The sequence below is a fragment of the Ochotona curzoniae genome, unplaced genomic scaffold, assembly GCF_017591425.1.
Source record: "Ochotona curzoniae isolate NIBS_2020 unplaced genomic scaffold, NIBS_Ocur_1.0 contig_3190, whole genome shotgun sequence".
NCBI classification, from domain to species: domain Eukaryota; kingdom Metazoa; phylum Chordata; class Mammalia; order Lagomorpha; family Ochotonidae; genus Ochotona; species Ochotona curzoniae.
Genome location: NW_024465751.1, coordinates 11,844,985 through 11,859,912, shown reverse-complemented (window position 1 = coordinate 11,859,912; position 14,928 = coordinate 11,844,985). Strand labels below are relative to the sequence as shown.

General features: G+C 38.7%; 1 protein-coding gene across 1 annotated transcript in view; it reads left to right on the top strand.

Moving 5' to 3' along the window:
• The window catches only part of COL14A1 (collagen type XIV alpha 1 chain), a 197,424-nt gene that overhangs the window by 104,454 nt on the left and 78,042 nt on the right, over window positions 1-14,928 (top strand). Inside the window, exons 24-25 of the mRNA XM_040979368.1 lie at window positions 7,939-8,085; window positions 12,768-12,824. Coding sequence (XP_040835302.1) covers window positions 7,939-8,085; window positions 12,768-12,824 — 204 coding nt within the window. The remainder of the gene's footprint in view (window positions 1-7,938; window positions 8,086-12,767; window positions 12,825-14,928) is intronic.

Here is a 14,928-nt window from a genome sequence, read left to right as displayed (position 1 = left end):
GTGAATGCTGAGAGCATACCACTATAGAACATGAATGAGTTGACATAGGGTAATGCATTGGAAGAAATTCCTACCAATCCTGGACAAGATACTATCTTGATAGCCTTTCAATAGCATTACATCCTTGCTCCGCTAAGGTAAGAGTCCCTGAAACATGACGTAAACTAGATACATGAGAGTGGCTGTAACCCAGGAGAAAAACCAACGAAGAGAAGTTACAAAGGTCATATGGATTTTTATGATTGCATTATATATGATTTGTGGAATACTGAAGTAGAAGTAGAGGAAAAAATATGCAACTATTTGAGAAACAACTATAAAATCTTGATGATATGTTTCATGTTTTTTTTATAGCCACACTTGCATGTGGAAAATAGATATTTAGTGGTGTATGTTACCTTTTTAAAAAATGTGATAATCACACTCCCAAAGTAACCCATACTAATTTGATGTTTATTTGTCACTTAAAAACATGAAATAAGATACATGGGCCTCTTGATATAGACGCTTAATATTGTTAAATGTAGATTGACATAAAGATGTTTTAGAATATGGCTTTATCAGTGAAATTAGTTACAAGTGATAATTTTGATTCATGCATTTTATAGTTTAATATTTACAAAGCATAATTGATAGTTAACATTTTAACACTTGTTTTATATGAAAGGTGGTGGCAGAGAGAGAAGCAAGCGTTCCCATTTGGTAGTTTATTTCTCAAGTGCCCGATGCCCACACCAAGTGGGGTTTGACATTCAATCCAGTACTGTCAAAAGGGTGGCAGGGATCCACGTCCTTGAGTCATCAGCTGCTACCTCTCTCAGTGCCCAGACGTAGGAAAGAAGAAGTCAGGCAGAGGCCAGACTAGAGCACAGGCGTTCTGATAGAAGATGCCGCCATCTCAAGTGGCTGCTCTGCTGCTGTATCAGATATCCACCCCAGGATTGGGATTCTTACCACGGGATGTGATTATTATGTGTGATAAAATGGATCTCATAACCAAACACTGACGTAAGTTGTTTTTTGAAACCAAGATATTTAAATATCAAGAAAAAACCCATGAACCCATATTTGCTTTATACCCTCAAGTCCAGCAAACCTGTGTCCCCTCAGTATTGCTTCCAAGCTGTCAGAATATTTCAGCTGAACCTCTATGGTCTCAATTAAACATGAATGGACAAAAATGTTATTCAGTTTATTTGTCATCAAGATTTATAGCTAAAGATTAATGAGCAAAGTTAGCCCACATCTCAATCCCCTCTTGTTTGTTCAATATCACTTTTCAGCAACAGATTCTAATGAACAAAAAGGAATGTTTGGTGAGGGAATGCGGGGGAGCTGGTAGTAGCAAACATGATAAGGTATTTGAGCTCACACAATTTAGCTCAAGGCAAGATGTTTCTACTCATACTAGACAGGAGGTAGGCTGCTTTTCTTTATTGAGACATGAAGTTATCATTCCTGATTTACTGTCTTTGAAGGGCTTGTGGTAAAATGTGCATCCTTTCAGGCAGCCCCAGGTGGGTTGGCTCTGTCCTATCTTCCATTGATTGCACAAGTTGTCTCAGCAGAGGAGGCGCTAGGGAGAAATGGGACGCAGTGCCCATTTGTGCTAAAGAAATGCTTTATCCTAGGGTGACTAGTTTTTGAATATGCCTGCCAAGTTTCTACAGTTTGATGGGCAATTCTTTCCAGTGATTTGTTTCATATAGTTGTATTTCCCATGTCCTGATCATGTGTGTTTTATTCTAAGCTGGGACTAGTGGGGAAAATTCCATGTAACCACACTGCTGGTCAACTTTCGTCTCTGCTTCAGTTTCTCTGAAATTAATTCCTTTGAGATTAAGGCAATACTTACAGATGTCCAAGGTTTTGTGGACCAAGTGGCCAGTCTGTCACAGAAACCCAGATAAGAGGAACTTAATCAAAAAGGTCAATTTACTGGCCTCTGTGTTTAAAAAGTCCTAAAGTATCCAAATTCAGGCACCGGTGGACCAAAGTATTGAAACAGCATCCTAGAGGAAAAAGCTATGCTGCATCTTTTTCTGCTGTCTTGGGCTTTCATTCTCAAATAGACTCTGAGTGAACTCTAGTCAGGGCCAGAAGTATATCTTTCCAGTTTCCAGCTTAGCAGTTTTTATGGAAAAGTGAGTTTTCTCTTTCTCAATAGTTCCCAGAGAAATCCAGGACTTGAGTCATATTGGCTTGGTTCAGGTCACATGCCCTTACAGCTGTCATTGAGTTCATGGGCATGAAAGAAACGGACTGATCGGAGCTGATTGCCTTCCATCCATGTATCTGGTATTGGTGATGGTGATGGTGGTGAAATTCAATCTTCTCTAATGCCCAAGACCATGAGTGGGGAGGAAATGGATCCAAAGAAGAGGGATTAGATGCAAGACAGGCAAAAACAACAGATGTCCTCTACCCGTGCAAATATTATGACATTTTTATGGCTAAGAAGGAAAAAAATTAAGATTACCAGAAGGACTAACTCCTCTCAAGAGAAATTGAAACAAAATCTTCCTTTGAGTCAGCCGTCCACTTGCCAAATTAAATGAAAGACTTCTGGTTAATTTCAGGACAGAATACAGTGAAACAGTTTTGGTTTATCATGTCTAAGTGAAAACCCTGTTGGAGCCCCATTAGTTCTACAAAGGCTGTTGATTTCTGTCCCTTGCTTCAGCTGGTTTTTGCATTTTTAAAAAAGATTTATTTATTTTTATTGGAAAGGCAGATATACAGAGAGGAAGATCTTCTGTCCAATAGTTCACACCCCAGGTGGCTACAATGGCAGGAGCTGAGCCAATACAAAGCCAGAAGCCAGGAGCTTCTTCCAGGTTTCCCATGTGGGTGCAGAGTCCCAAAACTTTGGGCTGTCTTCAACTGCTTTCCCAGGGCACAAGGAGGGAGCTGGATGGGAAGCAGGGCTGACAGGATTAGAACTGGTGCCCATACGGGATCCTGTGCATGTTTAAGGTGAGAACGTTATCACACAGGCTATCACACCAGACCCTCTGCATTGTCTTGATACCTAGAGTTGGCTACAGCCTTCAAGTTCATGTGCTTGTATGTCAGAGAGGCCCAATATTTTATAATACTCTATTATTTTCTTGATGCCCATATTGATGAATTTCTAATAACATACATAGAAAAGACTCCAGAAGATGTTCCCCTGGTTTGTGAATAAGTATTGAAATGCCAATTTTGTAGTTTTATGTATTAATGGGTACAGAATATTGCAACAACATGGAAAATCTATTTTACCAATAACCAGATACAGAAAAAAAGTTAGCAAAATCTACCCTTAAAGTTCAACTTTTACTAAAGTGACATGATTGAGACACAGGATAGAGGTCAGGGCAGGGGAAGTCGGTTTCTATGAAACAGTTCTGTCGGGTTGTTTCCTGGCTGGACCCTGGCGGCCCACTGTGTGAGCAGCACAGTAACTATTGTAGGAAATGTTGATGGGTGAAGTTGGTAGAGTCATTATCTTCATCATCTGGATAACAATCTAGAAAACGTAATTAACCTTGCTTCATAAGAAGAAATACACAAAGACAAATCTCCCCCCCCCGCTCCAACCCCCATGTTTAATGAATTTCCTGCTTTGGGAATGAGGGGTTGAAGGTATTAGTCATCACTCGAGCAACTTTGATATTTTTCTTTAAGGCAGTGCCATTAGACCTGAAATGCACAAGCCAAAAGCAGCATGGATATACTCCATTCATGTGACCCTATTGGGAACCAAACTGATACTGCTTGCCATGAATTGCATCATGCCTTTTCCAGTTTTCCAATGGTTCGTAAGATTTATGTATTTATTTTTAGCAATAAAATACAGTATTTTCAAGCATTTCAGAAGGGATGGGTATCCATAGGAAATAGGAAATAACAGAAAAGCCCGTTTCTAGAATCAGTTCCTGGAGAGTGGCTAGAATCTGAAGCGATGGTCTGATGCATGTGCAGGATTTGGAGCATGCATGTCAGGGAGTGGCACACAGGCCCTTGGAGCTGCCTGTGGTTCTGGGGAAAGGTGAGAAAGCTACAGTCACTGCAGGACTGTGAGCCTGCGCACCGAGGCAGTGGGACAGCAGTAAAGCAGACACGAGGAGCACAGGGCTTGCTTGCTGTTGAACTTCTGCAAAGCATGAGCTCCCAAACACTCTAACCGCTACCTGGTATGACAAAGGTATGATGAAGGAAGACAGTGTTTCATTCCAAACAAATGTATTAATAAATATTACAAAGATCGCCTTGGAAACTGAAATGAATGAATGGCATTTAACAAGCATCTTGAATTTATTTGTATTTTAAAATATTCATCTATAGACAGAAGTGAGAAATATATTATGCATATTATAGAAATATATTGTTTTCATATATATGAAAATATAGATTAAAATCTAGATAGTTAAAAACTTGACATTTTTGCATTTAAAAAACAAATGTTATGTTTTTTTATATTATGATTTTTGTTTAACTTTTTAAATGGCACATAATGCTTATCCATATCTGCGATATAGTATGATAATTTGATACTTGTATGTGTAAAAAAAACCAGGATAATTAGCATTTCTATCTCCTTAAACATTTGTATTGGGTTATTTTATTTTAGTTTATTTTCATTGGAAAGGCAGATTTATGGACAGGAGAGAAAAATCTTCCATCCCACAAATGGTCTTATTAGCCAGAGCTGAGTCAACCCAAAGCCTGGAGCCAGGAGCTAGAAGCCTCTTTTAGATCCCCTGTGAGTGCAGGGCACAAAGGCTTTGAAATCTGCTCTGTTGCCTGCCCAGGTCACAAGCAAGGAGCTGGATGGGAAGTGGAACATCCAAGACACAAAGTTGCTCCCATATGGGATACCTGAGCTGGCAGGTAGAGGAATAGCCAAATGAGGCATCATGCCTGTGTTTGGTTATTTTAATAAACATTTTCACAAATATCATCTGTGAGTACAAGTATTTGAAGAATGTAATTTTTCACCAAGAATCTTGAAGCTTTCTCTTTTTTTCCCATTAGTTAGCATATTTCCCAGGCACATTAGAATATTAGAAATCTAAATTACTTTGTAGAAAAAATAATCACCACATCTTCTGTTTATATACAAGTATAACCAAAAACATGCACAAATCCATTTCCTTGTTGTGAATTTATTTGAAAATGTATTCAGGACAAGTCCACGTTGAGCCATGCAGTTTTTATAAACAAATTTTAAGTCTCCAAAAAACAAAACTCCATAGGCCTTTGCCTAGACAGATGTAACTGATGGACCGAAGGAAGAGAAGTCTGGGAAGAAATCTGAACTTTCATATTTTTCATGGTAGCAGTGATACTGCCTTTCAGCCACATTCATTCCTCCTTGGAAAAAAAACTTTAAAAATGTATGTGTATGACGAAGCCTCCCTGAGAATCACCTGTAATTAAAGCCTCCCAAGGTGGCCGTGTCCAACAGAGTGATGAAGTTGAGTCCTAGCACGTCCCATCCCTGGCTGTCATATTTGTGTATTTACTACACTCTTAGTAGCCCTCAAACAGTTGCATTTTAATATGTTAGTGGAATTTATAACACTTCCTCTGAGATTAGGAATTAGAATTTGACATTCAAATCTCAGTTCTGCCAAGTGGAAAGTTACTAATTTTTCTGACTTTCAGTCTGGGATTTGTATTGAGGATGATTTGCGAAGGTTGTAGGGACCAAATGAGCTATTACAGATAAAATCCTTAGACTTTCCTCTCATGTGATAAACACTCATTCAAGATTGGGCATTATCATCTTTGTTGATGCTAACATTAAAAAAACCAAACAGTGCCTGATGTCTAGTAAGCCTTCCACAAATGACTGTAATCAATCCTGCAACGGACCAGCTTGGCTGGGAGCAATCAGTTTGACAGGAACAGGACACTGGGAATGGTGGTCAAAATTCGGCAAGTGACACACATGATAACTCAAGCCAGTTGTATTTGAGTGCATTCTGCAAAAGCAAGGCATCAACTTTTAAACAATAGATTATTGCAAAGGGACATGTTTTTGCTTATTCATGTGGTTACATTTCTACAAATAATTATTCCAGGGAGGTAAGCAGGCCTGTTGAGAAAAGATTGTTTCTGGACGTGGTTTGGCACCAGCTGCAGTTTTAATCATTATGCAGTTAGCTCTCATTGTGCCTTGTGGCCTTGCATTGGTTTTAATATTAACCTGTCTATTTTTCTTAGTTTTTCTTCCTGTATGGTTTTTTATTTTCCATAGATCTCTACTATAATCTTCTTTTTAGGAATCCTCAAAAATAGTCCCAGGTAGGTTTATTAAAGCTAATGACCTGATAATTTTTATTCCATACTGCTGGGAATCTTTGTCCAATCTCCCATGAGAAGGCTTCGTAGAACTATAAAGGTATATTGAGCCTTTGCCGTGTAGAAATAGCATTATTCCAGCCATAAAGATAACAGCAAAGAGAGTACAGTGAGGAACACAAAGACCACTAGGGATGCAGCCAAATCCAGGAGGCATCCTTCCTTGAAGCTTCTGTCTCGGCCTGGTGATTTCTCACACAGGCTCCACTGGAGCCAACATCTCCAGGCTCAAAGGCTGGCACAAACTACCAGGAGAAGGACAGTAGCTTTGCTGTGGTTGTGAGAATGAAGAAGAGCTCAGAGTTAGACCACTAGAGTTCCTTGTGATTCTGCCATAATGCAGAACAGGACAGAGATGCTTCATGGGATTGGCTATCGCAGGTGTCGCTCCTTGGTAGAATAAAAAGAACCTTGGGACCAGTAACTGGGAGACAGTTCAAACCCTAAGCCACTTCACCATATCCTGTTTTCTCAATTATCATTTTAAAGGAATAGAAAAGAAATTTCAGAGTGGATTCAGGAAAATCGGTGAGCTTCTTCTGATATCACTAGGTATTTCCTGTGCAAATGGAAGAAGTCATAGGTGTGAGTTAAAACTCAGGGTTTCAACGTGGCCTAGCGACTAGAGTCCTTGCCTTGAATGCGCCGGGATCCCATATGGGCGCTGGTTCTAATCCCGGCAGCCCCCACTTCCCATCCAGCTCCCTGCTTGTGGCCTGGGAAAGCATTGGAGGGCGGCGCAAAGCCTTGGGACCATGCACCCACATGGGATACCCGGAAGAAGTTCCTGGATCCTGGCTTCGGATTGGTGTAGTATAGGCCATTGCGCTCACTTGGGGAGTGAATCATCGGATAGAAGTTCTTCCTCTCTGTCTCCCCTCCTCTCTGTATATCTGATTTTCCAATAAATGAATAAATCTTTTTAAAAAAAGTACTCTATTAAGGAAGACATTAGCATAGAGACTGCCTGATTGCCCCAGAGCTGCTCCAAGCTCTTGCCTGAACATGTGGCAGCTTGGAAAAATATCTGAGCCCATGGGTGAAGCTTCTGACATCCAAGAGCCCTAACTCCTAGACTGAATGCATGAGGCTTACCCGGATGCTGTGTTTTGCAGCTCTGTAGTCTTGTCCTGAGACTAGAAAGGCATCCCATTGGAAGATAGCAGGTCACATGATACCCAAAGGATGGATTCCTCCATGCCTTTTAGTCATTATTTTACTGTATTTCAGAGAATTGTGCTAAGGGCAATTCTGATTTTAAAATATTAATTCCACACTTGTCCAACACAGTGTTTAAAAATATGTATTCGTAGTTACGATCATTGATGGTTTTGCTTTGAGTAGAGTTGACAGCAGGAGTATTTTAATAGTAAGTTGTATTTTTATGCACATTAGACATGATTTTTATCTAAAAGTGGTTATATTAATTCTTCGGAAAAGACAGCATAATTCACAAAAGCATAATTTACTATGGAGTTACTTGATATACAGCACACATGCTAAGAATTTTAGAGGCAAATCAGCTACTGATGGCTGTTTTCAAAACTTTCCAAAGTGTCTGTGTTTTGTGTTTTGTTTCTATTATAGATACACAAAAGCAAGAATCCACTGTGGGTGGAGGGACAACCAGGCACTGTTTCTATGGACTTCAGCCTGATTCAGAATATAAAATCAGCATTTACACGAAGCTCCAAGAGCTTGAGGGACCTGGCGTGAGCGTAATGGAAAAAACACGTAAGTCAAGGGTATCCCTTCCTGATCAGCCTCTCCACAAGCAAACTGTTTCATCAGCCTCCTGTTTCAATTTAAATATATTATTCCATGCAGAAGAATATGACTTGTTTCTACACAGGAAGATATGTAATACACATTTTTCTTCCCTTATCCACCCCCCAGAGTTCATTGCATGTGGTTCACTGATGTCATCACGACTTACGGTTTCTACCACCCTCTGTGTATGTTTCACAAGGGGGTGTGTGAGCATATGATGGCAAAAGACTTGAAATAATGACTTCTATTGTGACTTCATATCCATAAGGAACGTTTGTGTCTTGTGGTGTGTGAAATGGAATGGAAGGACTGGGTCCTGCCATTAAAGCAATGGCATGTTACCCCAGCCACGAGGGTGGGAATGGAGCCAACGTGTTCCAACTGACCGACCCTAGAGTTACTGCCAGCTTCAGAGGCTTTTGTGTTTTTGTTCTGGCTTGGCTGCAGATCTGATGCACCCTAGGGAAAGGCAAAGTATAAAATGGAAACAAAGCACTTTTTACATGTTGTAAAGTGCAGGGAGGATGTTAACTTCTTGGAATGACTTTTAATTAAGGATTCCTGATCTAGAGGACACACATGCTGGAATGATTTGAATGGTGGTGAATCTTTGGGACCTAGTCCATTTTACTCAGTATCTGGGAACTTGTTATCTTTGAGGACTTGTGACTCAGGTGTAAATGGGTAATGGTCTCCTTTGGCTATCTCTTTCTCCATGTTTGTGGCTCTTAGAAACAGCTACCTGAGGGCCTTGCGGTGGTGTTCAGAGCAAATCCCTCTGCCTGTGGTGCTGACATCCTTATGGGCACTGGTTCCTGTCCCACCTGCTTCATTTCTGATCCAGATCCCTGCTTAGGACCTGACAAATTTTAGCCTCTTTGGTACATGCGGGGGAAAAAAATCAACATAGGGTTTTCAAAAATATGGTGAGATAATAGTAATCTTTTTTTGTAATATGAAGACTTTAAGAGCTTGAAAGTCAATACTTTATACTATATGTATACTTATGAAGTGTATTTTATATATTTTGAAATTTAAATGCCATCTCAGAAATACAATCCAATAATTTTTACACAATTTTAAATGTTTGTAACGATTACTACAATCCAATTTTCAAATGTTTCCATCATCTCAAAGATAACTTTAGCACTTCTTCAGTTATTTTTGTTTCCTCATTTTCTGCCCAAGACAATATACTTTAGTTTATCATATACTTGCATTTTCTGGGCATTGGATAAGCACGGAAATAAGTTGGGCTAACATTGTAGCATAGTTAAGCCTGCACCTGCCATGTCAGCATTCCATATGGGTACAGGTAGAGGATTGCCCTAGTGCTTGGGCCTGTGAACCCATGCAGGAGACCAAGAATAAGTTCCTGGTTATTGGCTTTGGCCTGGCTCAGCACTGTTATTGAAGCCATTTGGGGAATGTACAAGCAGGTGGAAGATATCCCTCTCTCCCTCTCTCTGCCTGTCTTTCTCACTTACCTGGTAGTCCTACAAACAAATAAAAATGTATTGCAAATATTAAAATGCAATATTCAATATATAATCTTTTATATTTGTTAGATGTCTATCCATACTATAGATAGTATCATTGATTTGCTTATTTTTATTGCTGATTAGAATTCCAATTTGTGGATATATATATATTCATTATTATATGAGATAGATATATAATAATGAATTGAAATAGGGGCCTGGTTATACAAGATCTGTTAGAATGAAACAGGTTTTATTGGAGCTCTTGTTCTTTTTATCAATGTAGTCCTAGGAAATTAAGCATCTCTGAGCATCTTTTTATTTCTAACTAATTGTAAATATCTGCCATTTTACCTCCAGTAATAACAGAAAAAGATCCAATGAAACAAAGTTGTTATTAAAGAGGTTTTCTTCAGGTTGAATTTTATTGACTAGATATTCTTGTCATCACCTTATTATCTTAGAAATCACAAGCTAATGGAGCTACGTCTCATGATTAGCCATGTTTGCTCTGATTCATACTTATTAATTTCAATTTTTAGTGCTTTTTTGAAAATTCAAACTATTTTGCAATACAGAGCCCACCTGTCTTCATAGTGCCAAACTGTTAGAGCAAATTAACTGTTGTGTACAAGCTTTCAGGTTTGCTATTTTGCTTAAGTCCTTTGATTATATGACCTGTAAAAACATTCAGGTTTACAATTCCTGGTATACTACAAATTCCCCTAATCTTAACCCCATAACTATCGATTGCAAACCTGGGTTAATTCCAATTTGGATAGCTCTGTTTGATGTAAAAGTTTCCCTTATGTTGGATACATCTGCCTTCCTCTGCCTGTTGACTCTATTCCAACCTTCTGAAGTAACGCAGAACAAGGATGTTTTTACTTGTGTGTGACAGCCCCTCACACAGCTGAAGATGGAGACCATCTGTATGCCATACAACAGATAAAAGCATGTGTCAACCATTCATGGTGATTCTTTGCACCCAAAAAATTGGACCAGAGGTTCTGCCCAAATTTCTTCATTTCTCTGACATAACAACACACTAAAGATTCATTGACCAAACTGTAGATATGCCTCAATTGTCCGCATTAAAAAACATGCATGTTTATAAAGAACTACTACTTGCACATATTTTAAGATGAATAAATCTCAGTTTAGAGGAAAGTTTTATTACTTGTATTTCTCAGGTTTTTACTTTTGAACCTTTTTAGCCTCAAAGGATTATCTGCATAGGGTATAGTGACATAGATATAAAACATAACTGCATTCAGTGCTGTTGTCTTTTTTCTCTTTATTCATTTTTCCTTTCTGAAAATATGTTTTAAATTTTTTATTATATTTTTGACAATCTTTACATAATTAATTAGGGTAAAGAGGTTCAAGGTCTATAGGAAAGTGGGTAAGACTATTATTTCCATAGTGTTTCCTTCATGTATCTGAGGTAAAGGGGGATATTGAGGGAGAAGCCCCACCCAGTTTCCCACCCACCCCAGGTCCCGGATATGGGGCATACTCTGAGATACTTGCTTAAATGGTTTTGATAGTTCACCAGTTATGAATCGCTGCCAAACTCGCCACTCCAAGCACGATGAGGTCGTTGAAGAATCCACTGATTGACATAGTCCATCATAGAGTCTCCATTTGTCCAGTATTTCGCTGCCAACATATGGCTGAGATGGTTGATTGACTTGTTCTGTCTTCTGACTTTTCTTGGTTAGGGTTCTGAGTCCAGCAGTTCGATTGGGTGGATCCCCAAAGAAACTTTGTCTGAGGTGTTCCCAGACTAGATTCTTGTATGTACTAGCAAGCACAGGGCCCAGAACAGTCCATCGCCCCAATCAGCTGGTGGTTGCAATTGCTGGGTTGGTTCTGTTTTCAGCCCCAACTTCTATTGGAACCAATGGGTGTTGCAATCCAGCCTGGTTCTGCTCAGCACATACTCAGCCCTCACATAAACCAGTGGGAGCTGCAGCCCAGTCAGAGCGACCAACTATAACCCCCACCAGGGTTTTGCCAGTGTGTGTAGCAGACTAGTCCAGTCTGTCCCACATCCCATTTGGCTCTCGTACATGTGGAAATATGTATTTCTACCACCCTTGTTTCCTTCAAGAAATTCTGATTGTGTGTGTGTTTGTATTCTATATTTTACAATTGAGCTCATGTCATGATATTCTCCTATTTTGAATAAGAATTAGTGCTTTTCCTAGCAGTGTTAATATTGTTATTGTACTTTTTAAAAGATAAATTATTTTATTTAAATCATTTTATTTTGGGTTTTAGAGTTGGAACAGATCTTAAAATTCCCTTCATCTAAACTTCTTACCAACAAGATTCCCTCAGTAATATTCGGGACACGCGATCAGTTTGACTAAGCAGTGCGTGCTGTCTGTTGAGGTTGGACACTCCTCTTGTGAATGGTTCTGATTAGCAGAAGGATTTCCAGTGTGTTAAACTTGGAGTATGAGTAGAAATTTCTCAGTTTTTAATTGAATCTTTAGTATTAAATAACAGCAATTAGTGAACACATAATATACATTTTTACCTAGTAACACCATGATTTCCAGCAGCCAAACTGTGCAGACACCTTTACACAATATGTAGACAGCTCAACTCTCATCACTCAGGTGGAAAATATTTAAGCAAATTTATCCTGACGATGTTTACATTTGGCTTTCAGTACTGCAAGACTTCTAAGACATCTTTCAGATATGGTTCAAGCAGACTAGGAAGTGAATCCAAGTCTACTGGTAGCCAACATTCCTTTGGGAGAAATGGTGGGAAGAGGGGAAATGCTATTGAGCAAGGATTGATGGTCAACCTTGATTAGGCAGAATGAGAATGAAGTCAATTGTATTTATAAAAGCAGCCAGACATTAAATTTGAAACGGGTTGACAGGATTCCTGCCTTAAATCAGTATCAAAACCACTTTGTACTTGACAGTTTGATTGCATTCACTCCTGCTGAGTAAACTGAATCGTGGCAAAATGGCATTTCAGCTCTTTAGCCTGAGGATGGATAGAGTTGGCTTCCATGGGCTGTGGTTGCTTTAAAGTCATCGTTAAAATCTCAATGCAGAACATTATCAAAATCATCGACTCCGCTGAAAGTTACTTCCTCAGAGATGAGGCGGTAATTGATGTCATTTCTTTTCTTTGCAGAATCCCTTCCAACTCAGCCACCAACATTTCCACCAACAATTCCACCAGCAAAAGAAGGTAAAAATAATAATATAGTAATAATGTGATTCCAGCTCTGTGGCTTCTGCTGCTTTCTCTGCTGACTTTTAGTTGAGTATTACTAATAGGTTGTTATTGTGCTAATTATAGTCTGGTATCACTGATGCATGCCAAGCCATAAAGTGATAATTTGAAAGAATTAACCACAGAATAATGAATTTTGTATGCACACAGTTGCTTTTTATAATGTAATGGATTGATATTGACCGTATCAGAGTACTAAGTTCACCAAGACATAATAGTTGCATAATTCGGTGAAAGTCCACTTTATAATTCAGCAGTCAAGAGTAATGGTTTTCCAGTTTCCCTTTGAAATGTCCCTTCCATTTGTTCTTTCTGTCATCACAATAGTTTCTTACAATTTTTTTTTTTAATCCAAGCTGTGAGGGTAACTTTTATAATGCCTCCCAACAAAGTGGTTTGTTCTGTCTTGTTCTGTGAATGGACATTTATTAATGCTACAATTCATTCTCAGCGTACGTCCATGAGTAACACATGGTTACTGCTCTCTGCTTATTTTCAGTTTTACAAGAGAATTGGGTACTTGCCTGTGTGATTACTAAGAAGAGTGAACTAGAGATTGTGCTGTGGTGGCAAAGAAATGAAAACAGTTAATGCTGTCAAAGGCAAATGGCTTATAAAGAGAAGGAGAAATTTAAGCTATATTTTGAGGAATGGGTTTTAGACATAAACACGGAGATGAAAAACACTCATAAAATCATCCAAGTGTATAATGTGTCTGGGAACTCTAGATATTTCAGTATGGCACATATCCTAATCTTCGTTAGGATGGAGTTATAAATTGATTTGTAATCCAGAATCAGGAGTTAGGACATGGCATGGGAAGAGGAAATTTGTATTATGGCAGTGAGATCTGGAATGGAAAGGCTGAACTGGAGGGAGCGTGTATGTATTGGCAGCCTATTTCCATTCACTATGCATTTGAAAGTGCGTATTACATCCATGGGTACAAGTGAATGTACGCTGTGCTGCTGTACAGGAGCTGTAGTCAGCAGAGTCAGAGTGGCCTGTTAAAGCGACAGTTTGACATTGACAAAGTGCAAAATCTCTGCTGCTGTGGTGTGCGAAGTCTTCTGTAATCAACTGATGTTGGCAGTATGCTCCAGACTGTGTTGTGTGACAGCAGAGTTGTACAACTAAAGACTCTCCAGGCACATTCTACGCTGCCCAGCATACTTTTAAATTATGTTCACACTACCTAGAATGCAAAACTCTACTTTCATATTAATATCCAGCCATCTGTATTCTAAGAATTTATGATTTTTCTCAATATTAACACTGAAAACATAACCTGAATTGATGAATTTATGAGAATGCTCAGTGGTTAGAATAGATTTATAGCTGAACTTGAATACCATTATCTAGACATTCATGAATTCTCTTGGGCCTCCTAGGTGATTTGGAAAGGCCTATGTGAATAAATATTAGCAAAGAAAAAAACGTAGATTCTGAAATTTTCAGAATAAAGTGGAGCCTTTGCAACTTGAACGCACTATTCATTTTGTACTTTCTTTTCCCTGAGTTTATTTAATTAAAAATCTTATGAATTTTATTATTACAGTAATGCTATATGTTTACTAAACGTTAAACTAAAAAGTAGGGAAAATTTAAAGAAGAAAATTAAAAACCATACTTTGTGTCCAAGAGGTAATTCTTTCATGCATATTGATGTATTTTCCTTCTTTTCTGCGGTCTACCCTGCAATGTTTTAATTTTGAGTGCATTGGTAAAGTATTTCATTCTCTTTATGAAGCTGAAGCCTAATTGTACTTAATCATTCCTTGGAAATAGAGGACTTCATTTTCTTTTATGAACTTCGAATTAGCAAATTCTGTGATTCCTGTTAGTTTTGAATTCAAAGTACAAATTTGTAAAATTTTGTAAATTGCAGAACTCATGAAAATAACCTCAACAGGTTCTTGCAACCCCTCAGTTTGCACTGTATTTTAGTTGGAGATGGTGTGTTTCGCATTATAAACAGCTATTACAAGAGCAAAATTGCATTTAATAAGATAAAAACCCGGTGTGTGTGAGTGTGTGTGTGTGTGTGTGTGGAAGAAAA